The sequence below is a fragment of the Pezoporus flaviventris genome, unplaced genomic scaffold (genome assembly GCF_033815535.1).
Source record: "Pezoporus flaviventris isolate CSIRO_AGI_PZ_B2104156 unplaced genomic scaffold, CSIRO_AGI_Pfla_v1 ptg000001l, whole genome shotgun sequence".
In the NCBI taxonomy this organism is placed as follows: domain Eukaryota; kingdom Metazoa; phylum Chordata; class Aves; order Psittaciformes; family Psittacidae; genus Pezoporus; species Pezoporus flaviventris.
In genome coordinates this window covers 35277267-35290978 of record NW_026892549.1, presented here as the reverse complement: position 1 = coordinate 35290978, position 13712 = coordinate 35277267, and the positions used below count along the sequence as shown (strand labels likewise).

The following is a 13712-nucleotide window of genomic DNA, read 5'->3' as shown; positions in this document are numbered from 1 at the left end:
TCCTTGCAGAGGATATCATCATTCAGGAAAGTGTCTGTTGCGTTTATTGGGCAAGTGAATTATCATAAACTTCATTACATAGCACAAAAGTGATATTTTGAGAAGCAGAGGTTGCATTACAAAACTAACCTTGCAGTTAGACTAGCACGTATTTCATAGTGTTATAATATCTATAACACAATGTATAGTATCATATGTAATAGTATCAATAGTAAATAGTATGGTAATGGCTGTTACTGCAGATGTAAATATTTGCATTGTAGACCCATTTTTGTGGGAAATTTTGTATCCTGGAGCATAGCTGAAATGTAAGCATCCCCTGCTTATGAAAAATGAAGAAATAAAATCTAGGAAAAAATATACATTTCTGATGGTGATCCTGTAATATGGGATAAAGTATCTATTGCCATTCTTTTATGAACGCATTGGAGTCAGTGGTGTTATGTGCTCAGTTATGTCTATACTTCTTTTATGAAGGTACATAATTGAAATATGTGCCCATGCTTGGTTTGCTTAAATCAGTGACAAATTTGAGGGAATACAAAGCCAGTTATTCTGTACAAGTAGAAGGTTTTGTGTGGCTTAAGGGAGAGAGTATATTTGAGTTGATGGTGTAGAGAGAGATAACCCAAGATGGACAAGAGAAAGAAGCAAGCCAAATAAACACAGTGCGTGTGATTCTGGAAGAAAAGTGTAGGAAAGAAATCTTTATAGCAAGTGACAACCAATGAAGTGATGATTCAGCAAACAAAGGAGTTGCCCAATTTCGTTAGTTTTCTTTGTGCTCAGGGAAAGATAACCTATAGATATTCTTAAAGAAAAACACAGAAAAGGTCCTAGCCATTAACGCCCATATTTTCTTTGAACTGCTGCAGCTTGTAGTAGTAAACCTTTGGTTTTGCTGCTTGATCCTAAATAATGCTGTGACATAGGTCAGTCTTTCTATTAAATGAGCTGAAGCATATACTTGGCTTAAGATTTTTTCTTGTTTATATGCAGAAATGACAGATGGGTATGGATTGGAATGGATAAGAGGAGTCCAGATTCTCTGGGAACCTGGCAATGGAGTGATGATAGACCCGTAAGTTAACTTTTAACCAGGAAATGTCATGTCCTAATTTGTTTCAGCTTGGACTGCATTGAAAGTAAATTGATAAATATTTTAATTAAAATATGGCAGGTCCTTCAACAGATGAATAACACGAAAGAAGATTGTTCATTTAAGAGCTGCCATCCAGGCAGATTTCCAATTAAAAACATATCTTTAATAAGGTTGACCTGATTTCTGTCTCTATCGCCTTAAAATATTTTAACAGAAATATAGTAGAATCATAGAAACAACTAGATTGGAAAAGACCATTAAGATCATCAAGTCCAACCTTTCCTTTAGGACTGCCAAGTACACCACTAAATCATACTGCTGAGGGCCTCATCTATACAGTTTTTGAACACTTCCAGGGACAGTGATTTCACCACTGCCCTGGGCAGCCTGTTCCAAGGCCTGACCACACTTTTGGTGAAGAAGTTTTTCTAACATCCAGTCTAAACATCCTCTGGTGCAGGTTGACGCCATTTCCTCTTGTCCTATCACTTGTTACCTGGGAGAAGAGACTGACCCCCACCTCACTACAACCTCCTGTCAGGTAGCTGTAGAGAGAAGCCCCTCTAGTAGCAGGAAACATCTGAGAGCTGGTGGAGAGAACAAGATGTCTTCAATGCCATAACAGAGGGGAGGCTTTATCAGTTCATCTCCTTGATATGTCAGACTGCTCAGAAATGTTTCTCACTGTGACTGATTTATTTGCCTCAAATTGTGAGTTGTCCACCCTAACCCCAGTAACAGGTACTCAGACTCAAAACTGATCTAGTAACTGCTATTTAACAAGAGGAGAGCAGTTTGAAGGGGACACTGTGAATATAGTAACCTTCTTCACCTACTTGTTAGGTATAGATATTTTCTTTCACTAAATGATAAAAAATTCTCCTTACTGGAGAGGTCACCAAGAATGAACTGATTGTAAGAAATAAGCTTGAATAAGAAAGATTTCTTCTTTTTGGTTTCTTCTTTTGAGCAGACATGAGAATAATTTTGGGTAACAAATTGCAATAATAAGCATTGGTGAGATCCTGTGTGCTACAATCCTGTGTGCTACAAAAAACCACTAAAGAAACAACACTGCAAGAAGAGACTTCCCTGTGTAGGCTGGTCTTAAGCCCTTTACCTAATAGCCTCACAAGCTAGGCTAGCATGGAGAGTTATAGTTGAAATGTTACAGTTGTATCTGCTAATTTTTTGCAAAATAAGTTTTTGCAAACACTGTGCTCTGGTGTGGCATTACCACCACCATGTAAGCATCCCATTGTCTGCAAACACTTCACTAACAATTGTGCCAGCTCTTAGTTTTATGCATGGGACAGCATATCATTTTTTCACCTGATGAGAGGATTTAATTAGAAATGCATGATGGTCTGATAGCCTTTACTGAAAGGGTTTTGTAGTGTTCATAGCATGAATGTACATTCTCTTAAGCAACTCTGTTGCCACCTTTCTTCAGCACTACTGCTTATGAGACAATGCTTTGTGAAATCAGCAGCCTGCAAGCTCTCTTTATGAAATTTCTCCCAACAAGAAGTTGTCTGGAAGGAAAAATTCCAAGGCAGGAGAAATCAGGGATTTGACCTGCTACACCTCTAGCCTTTTCATGACCTATTTGTTGTTAGGATATCTGCTGGAAGAAAAGGATTATTCTTTGAGGAAGAAAGGAAGATCCTGTGGAACCACATCAGCTTTAGGCAGCTTGAAGCTATGTCCTGGTTGTCTGGTAGAGTTCCTGCAAAGAATTTTGTGGGATTGATGTATCTAGCACATGCTTAAAACAGTGCTGCAAGATTTCCTGGAGCTTTCTGCAGCACAGTGGAAAGTATGAGCTGTTTCTTATAGTAGGTACAGGGGTCCACCTACTTGCCTTGAGCAGTATCCCTTTGTGTTGCTGAGGAATAGTAATTCCTGAACATTTTAGGAACATTTTAAATGAAAACTAATTTTGACATTGATTTATTCTTGGTAGAGACTGGACCTCTTTTCTTACGGGTTGTAAGGTACTGGAGTGTTTGTTCTTTGTTTCCACAGTTATCAAAGAACAAACAGAAGTGGTGGCTGAAATTTATTGATTATGGCTACAATTATAATTTATTTCCTAAAAACAAAACAAAACAACAGCTGTGCAAAACACTGAAGAATATGCCCCTGTTCTTCAATCTCAAATAGCCAAGGAGATTTTCTCACCCCTAACACAAAAAAATCTTCTTGATTTCAGTGCCAAATACTTCTGAAGTTCTAAGTGTCCAGACTGGAAGTCTGGATGGAAGAGTTGTGGTCATAAAAGTTCGAAAAGGGGATATTTTTATGAATAGGAGGTTGACAATATGTATGTGTAGAACAATATATTATTAGTCTAGGCTGACTAAAATACTAAACACTTCTTCCCTGCCGCAGCTGTAAAAGACGTAATGAGAAATGTTTTAGGACTGCCAGAGAATGTGTCCTGGTATGGTCTGGTCTGATGTCCTTGTATGAGGGATCTAAGTACAATTCACATTGGAAGGGACTTCAACAAGTTACAGGGACAGCTGTGAGAGAGTCCAGGTTGCATTGGACTTTATCCTAGGGAAAAAGATGATTCATGTTCCTTGGAAATCTTAGCATGACTATGATTTGCACAACTTCTTGAGATATGAATCATTGGCAATTACTTCTTTCAGAAATGGACACGTCCATCACTACTTTTGTTTCCAATTTGGTACCCTATGATGTGTGATGGCACCCTTAGTTCCATGGTTCTATTTTGTAGCTGTTTACCAAGTGAAAGCATTTAGCAGCAAGAGACAAACCACTCGAAACATTGTGTTTCAGCCTTGTCACTTTTCTGATCTATTGAAAGCTGTAATTGTCAAATTAATACTATGTTTCTGTCTTCCTGTATTTTGGAAAATGGCCTTGTCAGTCAAGCAATCCTTTATATGTTGTTATTTATAGCATGATTGTGCCCTTCCCCACAAATCTTTTTCTGTTTGAGGTATTTTAAATGTCAGGGCATCTCTCCTTTTTAGAGAGCCAATTTATTTTTGGTCAAGTACAAATTTTTCTGGAGTTACCAGGTTTATATGCTTTAATTTGCAATCCATGGAAATGATTGCATCTTTTATTAACTGCAGTTGCTATGCATCCCTGAGCTGCATGCCTTCAAGTATGAGGCTGGTAACTGTAATAGCGCTCAACGCTTAGAGCATGAACAGTGAATTATACCTCTCCTTATGCAAGGTGGATTTTCTGCAATTAGTTAAGCACATGTGGAGGTAAAATCAATTCCCACTATATTCATGGATGTCAATAAGGAATTCTGGGACTGTGCTGTGCTAAGATCTGCATAGACAAGTTTCATAGCCCATTAGATTCACATAAGCATAAGTCTACAGGCTCCACAGAGATAAATGAGTCAAGTTTAGCTGTCGCTGTATTGCAACGGAGAGCAGTTGCTCTCTCCCATTCATGTATTTAATTAAAATTATAGAATATGGGTTTAATTCAATGAATAGAATTCTTAACATAATTTTGTAGTTAGTAAAAAAAAATAGCAAATATAAGAAGATATGAACCTAAACTGAAAGAAATATATATAAAAATAATCCTTATTCTTTTATATATTTTTCTAAGGTGTTACTGATATTTTGATAGTTACTTCTAACTATAATTATTAGCATAATCTACTAAGATTTAGTTTGTTGGGGTTTTTTCCTCCATGGGAATTCAAACAGGTTTTTCTGTTCATTACAGAGAACCTGGAAGTTCTGAACGTATTCCAGTGTTTAACCACTTAGTCACTGGATTTCTTTCTTATGTATAGGAACTGCTGATAACCAGACAGAGCAAGTCCTTAATGAAACATTGAGCTATTAGTGTACTTGGAAACTATACTGAAAAATTAAAATAGATTTGATTTTTATAACTAAAACTTACATCTTTTAATCTAAATTAATGTTTTATAGATGTTTCTATGTATGCATTTTATACGAGTTCTTAGTAACCAATGGCTTCTTCTTCTCCTTTAGTTTGCTGATAGCTGGTTTGCTTTTTGCATGAAAAACTTGATTTAGAGTAAGCCCTACTTAGCAACAACTGTTGTATTATCACCAATATTCTCTCACTAAATCCAAGACTCAGCACTGTACCAGATACTGGAAAGAAAATTAACTTTATCCCAGCCAAAACCAGGACAGCTTGTTTGATTTTGTGTCTTTTATAGTAATCCAAGAAAATGTACCAAGAATACAAAAAATGAAAAAGTGAAGTAGTTGTTCAGCCTTTGAAACATAAACCTCTTAGCAGTACCTGAGAATAGAGACATAGAAAATAATAATGAAGACACTCCATTTCATTAATTGCTTCTCATTTTTGGACTCATAATTTATTGCTTTACTATAGAAGTTTGCAAAAGTACTATCTGAAATTACATTTCATCTCCTATATTTTGTGAGCAGAACCCTTCATCATTGTTCATTTACAAACTCGTCAGCCAAGACAATCTTACAAACTGGTTGCTGATGAAGCCATTTGCTACTTTCATAGGTTCATTCTGGATTTATCCAGAACCCAATGTCAATAAAACAGTTACTTCACCAAAAATTCGCAAACTTCAAATGTTTTATTCTGAGACTCAACACTTATTCCCATCTCTAGGCCATTCTGGAGGATGTGTGGCTATACGAGGGCAGGAGCCCATTGGTTACTGGGAGGTGAAAAGCTGTGAGAACTTCAAAGCAATGTCATTGTGCAAGCAAAAAATCAACTCTTACGAAGAACCTGAACTTACTTTTCAAAAGCATTTGAGTTCCTGCTATTTTGGATGGGAGTCGGAAGCTCATCTGCTCAGCTGCTACAAGGTATGTGACAAACTTGCTTTGGATTTTTCTGATGCTACATACCAGCTTAGGGATAGTCTGTTCCTAAAACATTTTTGGGAAAGCGTTATTTCTTTCAGCCAGCAAACAAAAATTAACAGTTACCACCCATCGCTGCTTTGGAAAGTGAATGAAAGTCCTGAGAATCAGAACTAGATTTGGAATTCATACGGCTTTGGTGTAGGAAAACCTGTGAACAATATTTGATTTTTATGGGTTTCTGAAACAACTGCTCTCCAAAATCAACAGCATTTATGACAGTGTTTATTTTATTGCAGATATTTCACAATGAAAAAGTTCTGATGAGAAGAACATGGGATGAAGCAGAAGCGTTATGCCAAGATTTTGGAGCACATCTTGCTAGTTTTAGCAATATCTATGAAGAGATATTTTTAAACAATTTATTATATACAATTTTTGATAGGTAAATCTGTATTTTTAACACCAATAATATTTATCTTGATAATAGTAATATGTAAAAATAATCCACAACTTTGATTCTTCCATCCTCTTTACCAGTGGCTGAAGAAGTCTCTACTCTAGCATGAACTTGGAAATGGGTGAAAAATATATTAGCAATACTGCAGTGTGATTCTTTTTGAAGATGATCTTTACAGTAGCTGTTGAGCAACTGTAAATGTCAAGGTGATGTTCTTGTGAGCTAACATTCCCCACTGAAATGAAGGTTTGTCAATTTTAATCCTGGTTTAAATGTTTTCATCTTTTAAAATATAATTCAACATTTCAGTAGGAAAACCAGAGTTTACTTCGAGGGTACTAAAATGTTAGGAAATATATTGCAGAATGATCCATTGAATTCAAGCAGAAATGACTACGGGTGTTTGCACTATTTAAACAGTAATTTCTGATTTAGTGAAGGAAAAAGTGCATAAGAAATGACATTTTTCTTTGTTTCCATCATAGGACAGAAGAAAGACAGTTCTGGATTGGATTTAATAAGAGAAACCTGCTTTCTGGAGGGACATGGCAGTGGTCTGACAGAACACCTGTAACTGTCTGCATACTGTATATTTCAGAAACCGGTCAAGTCATATCTGAGCATAAGTTCACAAAAATAAGCCTTGTGATCAAATGTTGGCCAGGAAAACCGTTTGGCATTCATGCCCACATAGTCCAAGTAATTCTTACAATAGGATTAGCAGTACACAACTATGAAAATAGCAGCCTGTGCAAAAGGGCTGTGCAACTGTGAAAAGGAATTTGGTAGGATTATGAAGTCCTGCAGATACGTGCTTTCCTGCGAAGCACATTGTGTTTAGGCTGAGACATATGCACGTGTGTGCATATTCATATGTATATTTACATATATAGACGTGCATACACATTGGAAAGCCTCAGAGCTGTGCTCACGTGCTTTATTTGTCCTATGACTGTTAGGCTGATGCCTGCATTCAGAGCTAAGTCTTTCCTTTTTTAATACCACTTTTGTACAACAACTGAGGAATTAGAAATTTGGAGATGCTCAAGATAAGCTTATATGGTTCAAAAATATTCCTTGTAACCTTACCTGTGACCTTTCTTACAGGCTAGCCACAGTATTCTCATGAGCATCCACCAGCAGAGCTGCTTGAAGTCAGCAGTAGTGCAGGTTTCTTCCTTATAGCTTAGCAGATGCATCTCATTATCTTTTCTCATCTCATGCTACTTGCAGCCACAGACCTTATTTGGGATATGCCACAAGCACTGTAGGCCTCATCTGCAACACCCTCTGCTTCTGCAGATCAACTCTTGTGACAGCATAGGATTCAGAAAAGATCAGGAAGGGCTGAGATCCACCGAACTACTTTGGCTTTGCTTCTAAACATAGCTGTAAACCAAGCATGTTAGACATGAAACGCAGGATCCCCAGTCTCCTTGTTCTTTTCCTTGCTCTGATGTTTAATATTCATTCTCCAAACAGGCCTAATATTTTTCATCTCTGCTGCCCATTACATTATCAGAAACGATGGGGCAAATGCTGTTATTCCACTCACTTAGGTCCTGACATCTAACATTCAACAGTGTTTGGCCATCACTCCTTGGCTTGCATCAGTGTCGCCTAGAAACCTGGAGTGGGACCACTGAACTACTAACCCCATGCAATCTCCTTACATGACAAGGCCAGACCTCTCTTTTATTTCCAGTACACAATTACTTTCCTGAGTCACTCAGGCTCTGAGAGCAGTTACTTTTAGGGGCCTGAGGAAAAAGGAAACTGGAGGAAGATTCAGACTTTCTGAGGTTATTTCTTCACTGCAGAAACATCTTGAGCACCCTTTCTCTGGTCCACACAACCCCTACCCACACCTGAGTTCAGTAATGCTTTCAACCTGGGCTAGCTTGTCTGTCTAAGGCTAGTGGCTAAAACTACTAGCCAGTTAGAGACAACGCTCCATGAAGAGACTAGAGATGAAGCTTTTCCTTCCCACAGCTTTTCTAGAAAACAGAAGACCCCTCTTTACACATTTGTGAAGAATCACAGAGATTCAGCTTGATACAGCACACAGGAATTCTTTTCTCTAAATGCTGGCTATGCAATGCAGCACAGGATAAGTGAGAGAGCAATTGTCCAAGTTAGATTTTGTAGCATGGCTGCTCACTTTCAACAGAGCTAAGTAGCTTCTGGTAATCTGAACTAACTCTGCAGTGACTTGCTTTCCAGGAACACATACCATCAGCAGTTCATGTTGGCTGTTCCTATGTCATGCAACCAGGTGTAGCACCTCTTCTGGATCAGCCACCCCCTTGTTCATTAACTCAAGGCATTCCCAAAGGTTTTCTCTCCATCCTCTCCCATGAGGAGAGCCAATAAGTGCTGTCCTCCTCCCTCCCCAGCATGCTTGTCCTATGTTTCAGGCCACCCAGGAATGTGCACTGCAAACACAGGCCTGCAGAACAAGCCCAGCCACAGTGTGAAGGATTCAAAAGCAGGATTATGTATTACTTTTCCTTTCCTCTCATTCTCTCCCTTCCAGGCTTGTCTGGGACTAGAGCGGCTAGCTGGGTTCTCCAGCCTTCTTTTTCTTCATGGGAGAACATGTGCAAAATCTCCAGGTGCTCACAGAGAAACACTTCAGACTCTCCAAGAAAAAGCAGAGCCCCCAGCTTTCACAGAAAGAACACACCATGAGCTCCAGCTGCATGAAGGAAGGTTGGTTTGGACTTTGTGTGAAACCACACAAGCTGCACTGCTTAAAGACTTGGCATCAGACCCAGCTGCACTGATATTTTTGTCCCCAGAACCTACAGTTTTGTACATCCAAAGTTTGTGCTGAGTCCAGTCAGAAAACAGCTTCTCCTTGAAGGGTAGGAGCAAGCCTAATGACATGGAGATATGTCTCAAGCAGGGCTATGAATCCCTCATCCTGCATCAGTATTCATTCCTGATGGTCTAGCAAAAGGCTGGGCAACCCCTACCCAGAAAGAGTTGGCAAGTGCCATCCCTGCAGCTGGGATATCTGCTGTGTTTGGGAGCCACGGCTTCAGGAGTAATGATTTCTTAGTGTACTTGTGGGATCACACTGTAAAAGTGGCTGCTGCAAAAGGGGGAGCACAGGCAGAAAGCAAATGACAGGGTGTGTGCAAATCAGAGCATAGATGACATGCACACACACATGCACAGTCCCTACTAATATCCTGAATTCTTCCTTGGGAAAAGAAATGCTTTCTCCCTGTATGCCTTTAACACAGGGATTAAGTTTGAGGCTAGCCTGGGCCATTCAAAGAATAACCAGACCTGTTTTCCCAGCATTGTCAGCAAACTGAGCTCTGTATGTGTGTGTGAATGCAGATTCACTCTGGAATCTCAGAGCACTTCAGTTCTTTCCAAGATAGGCCCCAAGGATACTTAAATAATTTAGTATGAAATTCTACTTGTAACTTTCTATTTCCCTTCCTCCACTTTCATTCTGAGAGCATCTGTAAAGGGGCTCCATTTTCCAGCTCATCACAGAGTTTTCAGCAAGTTTTATGTTGTGACCCATTTCTAATCTCACCACGCTTCTGTCCTAAACTAAAAAAAAAATCCCCAAAAGGATGTGCAAATGCATATTCAATCCTGACTTCTTTTAAAGCTAACTGTATTTTCTCCCACGCAGTCCTCCTTTGTACTTACAGCATCCATATCCTGTTCCAGAGAGACTAATGCTGCGGGGCCTTCTTTGCCCCAGCCAGCCGTTGCCTGAGCTTAGCTTTGACTTTGTGTGTCCTCAAAGTTTGATACTTCCTTCTGCAGTTCCTCCAGCTTGTGACAGCCCCTCTAAGTCCATTCAACACCCCCCTTTGGCAAACTGCTCCCAGACCTGATAGCCATGTTTAGCACCAGCAAGGATGGCTCTGCCTTTTACCCCAGCCCTGGTGACTGGAGGAACAGGCACACACGGCCACTCTCCTGCACAGGGCACGCTGCCCATGCGTGCATGTGCACAAACTGCCGCTCATTCTGCTCCCTCACCTCCTTTCCCACACCCCTCTGGATGGGAGTCTGGGAGAAGTGTCCAAGGCAAGTCCCACTTCTACTTTCACTCCTTGCTGAGTACTGCTGTGTGCATGTGTGTGTGCATGCACAGGTACATGTGTACAGATGGCTGGCTCAGAGAAATCCAGTCCAATGGGGAAGCTAGGACTTGCATACTGTAATCCACCTCTGGCCCCTTCTTCCTGGAAAGCTCTTGTCCCCCAGTCTGCCTCCATTCAGGAGTGACTCCAATGTCCTAGGGAAAGGAAAACAACTACTGACTATATATTCACAACCCTTGCTATTCACCCCCTCCAGAGGTGGGTTTTGCTGCTGTGTGCAAGTTCCGAGTCTCTGTGTACCCCATACGTGCCCTCTCTCCGCATTCTTCCTCCTGCTGTAGCCACAGTCAGTAAGCCTTGCCATGAAGCTGCCCATCTGAGACCAAGGGGAAGCTGGGGGAGAGGCTGCTGCAGAAGTGGAGCAATTATTTTTTTAAATCTTTTCTTCATTTTGTGTCACTCATCCCAATGCACTTTGCTGACACGAAAGACAAAACGAGCACTATCTCTGTGGGACCACGAATGGGACGGGACGGGTGCCCGCCTCAGTGGTGGCCAAAGCTTGGCCTCCACACATTGGCCTGCATCCCTGTTCTCGCAGCTGAGAATTTGGGCCTGGCCACCTGAAACCGAGAGGCTGAGGCTGGGTTTGGGGAAGGCCCCTGGGCTGCCATACCAGGCTCTGGGGAGCTCTGGTATGGCTTAGGGAACTGGCTAAGCTCTACCTGGAAGGGTGCTGGTGTAGTGGGAGCAGAAGAGGCCATTTCTGTTCTCCACACTGGCTCATCCAACGTGGTGGCTGAGCGGGGCATAAGCACAGTGGGTGCCATGCTGCTTGAGGCTGGCATGGGAGCTGGGGTGGAGAAGCGACGAATCTCCTGGGTCTTGGCTGTTTTCACAGGTATCTGCTTGGCTGCTGTGAAGGATGAGCTAGCCTGTGCGGCTGGCTGACCAGGAGACTCCTGAATGCTGGGGCCTGGGGGATCCCCAAAGCAGAACATGGCTGACTTTAATTGATAGGGCTGGTGGCGCATTAAATCAATGACCTTGATCCCTGATTTCTGGCCAGGTGCCTTTTTCACTTTGCTCTCTGCTTTGCTAGCCTGAGATTTGCTGGCTGCCAGGGGATAGAAAGGGGAATGCATTGGGTTGTAAGCTATTGGAGGTGGAGCCCGGATGTTGGGTGAATATTTCCAGGATGAGGGCAGTGAAGGGGAAGGAGAGGGGGTCCTGGGCTTGGACTCTGGCTTTGGTGTTGTCTCTACCACATATTTGTCCATGCGGCTCTGGCGTTTGGCAAAGAGCTCTGCGCCCTTGCCTTTAAGCTGAGGCATGTCCTGGGCCCCATTTACCAGCCCAGTGTCTTGCTGCTGAGGCTTAGGAGCCACTGGAGGTGGGGTCTTGAATTTGCGGCCAGAGGACTGCATGAAGTTGCATGCCTCAGCACCCAGGCTGAGGAAGTCCTCCTCAGGCCCAGACTCGAAGCCTGCCCCAGGGTGGTCACTTTTCAGCTTCTCATCCAGGTTCTGCACCAGAGACAGGAGTTCAGGGTTGGGTGAATTCTTCTTCTTCTCCTCAATCTTACTGAACATGGGTTTTCTGTTGCCGCGTCGGCGAGCCTCCTGCAGGATGCCTGTGCGGGGAGCCGGCACAGAAATCCTCTGCTCTCTGGAGGTTAAGGGCTCGGAAGGAGGTCGTGGCGTTGCGGGTGAGATGGCAGGAGAAGGCTGATTTGGTGTGGGGGAGCTGCTTATTGTGTGCTGTGATGGTGCTGGACTAATATACAAAGAAGAAGAGGCTGTTCCAGGGACTCGTGGCTGGGATGCTGTAGAGGCCACCTCCCCTCCTGGCTTTGAGGGAGTTGACAGAAAGATAGAGGTGGTGGATGTCCGGGCAGTGTTGGTAGAAGGCTTAGTTTCTGGAGCACTTCCTCCAGCCCTCGGTTGTGACTCCATTGCTGGTGTTGACCTTCCTGGTGCAGGAATATACAGAGATGTGGAGGAACTGACCGGACCACGCTGTGCTGGCACTGGTGCATTGGCAGGTGCTCCTGGAGACAGAGGTGAGAACGGGGGATCCACTGTGCTTTGCCCACTCAGACTTTCACTGGGTTTTTTGGGTGCAGATGGCCTGAAGACGACAGAGGATGTTGCAGGCCGTTGACCAGAAAAGCCAGGAGTAAAGGGCCGTGCAGACCTGTTGAACATGCTTGAGCTTGCAGAGAAGGGGTCGGGGGTGCTTGGGGGAGGTGGGAAGAAAGTGGGGCTAGGAGGAGCCAGGATCTGGGTTGGGAGGGTGGCTGGCTGCTTGCTGGGCACTTGCACACCTTCCAGGTGGATGCTGATGGGCACGCTGTCTGTCTTCTGTGGCACAGGCATACTTCCGTTCACCGTGCCCTGCTGCGGCTGGGCAGCTGGGGTAAGCTGGGGGCTAATCTGTGCAGGGACTTTCTCAACTGTGTACCTCCCAGCCCGTTCCCTCTGCTGTTCAAATAATCGAGCTCCTTTACCTGAGGCCTCACTCAAACCCTTTTGCTTCTCTTCCTGTTGTTCAGAGTCAGACTTGGACTTTTCAATGTCCAAGTAAGTATTGTCCCAGTCTGAGTGATTAGTTAGGCTTCGGGCATCAGAGAAACCTTCCTCGTCAAATTCAGACTCACTTGTGGGAAAAACTCCGTCCTCCTCCTCGTAGGAGCGGTCTTCGTCAACACTCCCAAAGCTTACCAATGTATATTTCTTAGCCCTCTGCCTGCGCTTCTTGAACATTAACACCCCCTTGGAGTGGGGGTTGGGTGCATCTGTCAGCAGGGATGCAATGGTTCTGCACTTGGTTTTGGCTTCTTTCACGTTCTTCTCTTGGATGCTCTCGTGGCGGTGGAGCTCTGCAAGACAAAAAAAGAGGAAAGCTCAGAGCTCAGCGAAGGGCTGCATGAACACTGATGTGGCTATTCTAGTGCACGTAGGAAGAAACACACTGTCACCCCCTGCCCTTTTTTCTTTCCTACCTTTGCATCTTTCTTTTTCCCTCCAAACACAGTAGGAGTCCATGCAGGTGTGGAGAGGGAACTTCCCCCCTCTGACAGCCTGTTTTCTGGTCAGACCTGGGATTTCCTTTCAGCAGCATGTGGCCAATTGTCCCAGGCTGCATCTCACAGTATTTTTACAGTTGAATGCTCTTACTCCTGGGAATTTTTACCATTTACTTATCACCCTGAAAGCACAGCCCTGCTTTTAGTA

The 13712-nt window shown here is 42.9% G+C and overlaps 2 protein-coding genes across 4 annotated transcripts in view; one reads left to right on the top strand and one right to left on the bottom strand.

The window, feature by feature from the left end:
* The first annotated feature begins 989 nt into the window (after positions 1-989).
* LOC133268481 (secretory phospholipase A2 receptor-like) lies at positions 990-7248 on the top strand. 2 transcript variants are annotated; one of them, XM_061451668.1, is made up of 4 exons: positions 990-1081; positions 5738-5940; positions 6237-6382; positions 6883-7248. In XM_061451668.1, the coding sequence occupies exons 2-4, from the start codon at positions 5821-5823 to the stop codon at positions 7169-7171; spliced, it is 555 nt and encodes a 184-aa protein (XP_061307652.1). In that variant the 5' UTR covers positions 990-1081; positions 5738-5820; the 3' UTR covers positions 7172-7248. The 2 variants fall into 2 exon arrangements, with proteins under 2 accessions (XP_061307652.1, XP_061307643.1); XM_061451659.1 differs by lacking the exon at positions 990-1081 and having other exon boundaries at positions 5095-5940.
* A 68-nt stretch (positions 7249-7316) lies between these two features.
* SYNPO2L (synaptopodin 2 like) overlaps positions 7317-13712 on the bottom strand; it is a 40342-nt gene continuing 33946 nt past the window's right edge. For both annotated transcript variants that reach the window (XM_061451573.1, XM_061451584.1), the window contains one exon: positions 7317-13357. In XM_061451573.1, coding sequence (XP_061307557.1) covers positions 11022-13357 — 2336 coding nt within the window. In that variant the 3' untranslated portion in view covers positions 7317-11021. The remainder of the gene's footprint in view (positions 13358-13712) is intronic.

What these genes read in the sequence shown, in the direction of transcription:
- LOC133268481 (XM_061451659.1), top strand. Translation starts at nt 5,602, where the DNA reads ATGAAGCCATTTGCTACTTTCATAGGTTCATTCTGGATTTATCCAGAA. An exon ending in ATCTGCTCAGCTGCTACAAG is followed by an intron (nt 5,941 to 6,236) that starts GTATGTGACAAA and finishes ATTTTATTGCAG; the next exon opens with ATATTTCACAATGAAAAAGT. An exon ending in TTATATACAATTTTTGATAG is followed by an intron (nt 6,383 to 6,882) that starts GTAAATCTGTAT and finishes TTTCCATCATAG; the next exon opens with GACAGAAGAAAGACAGTTCT.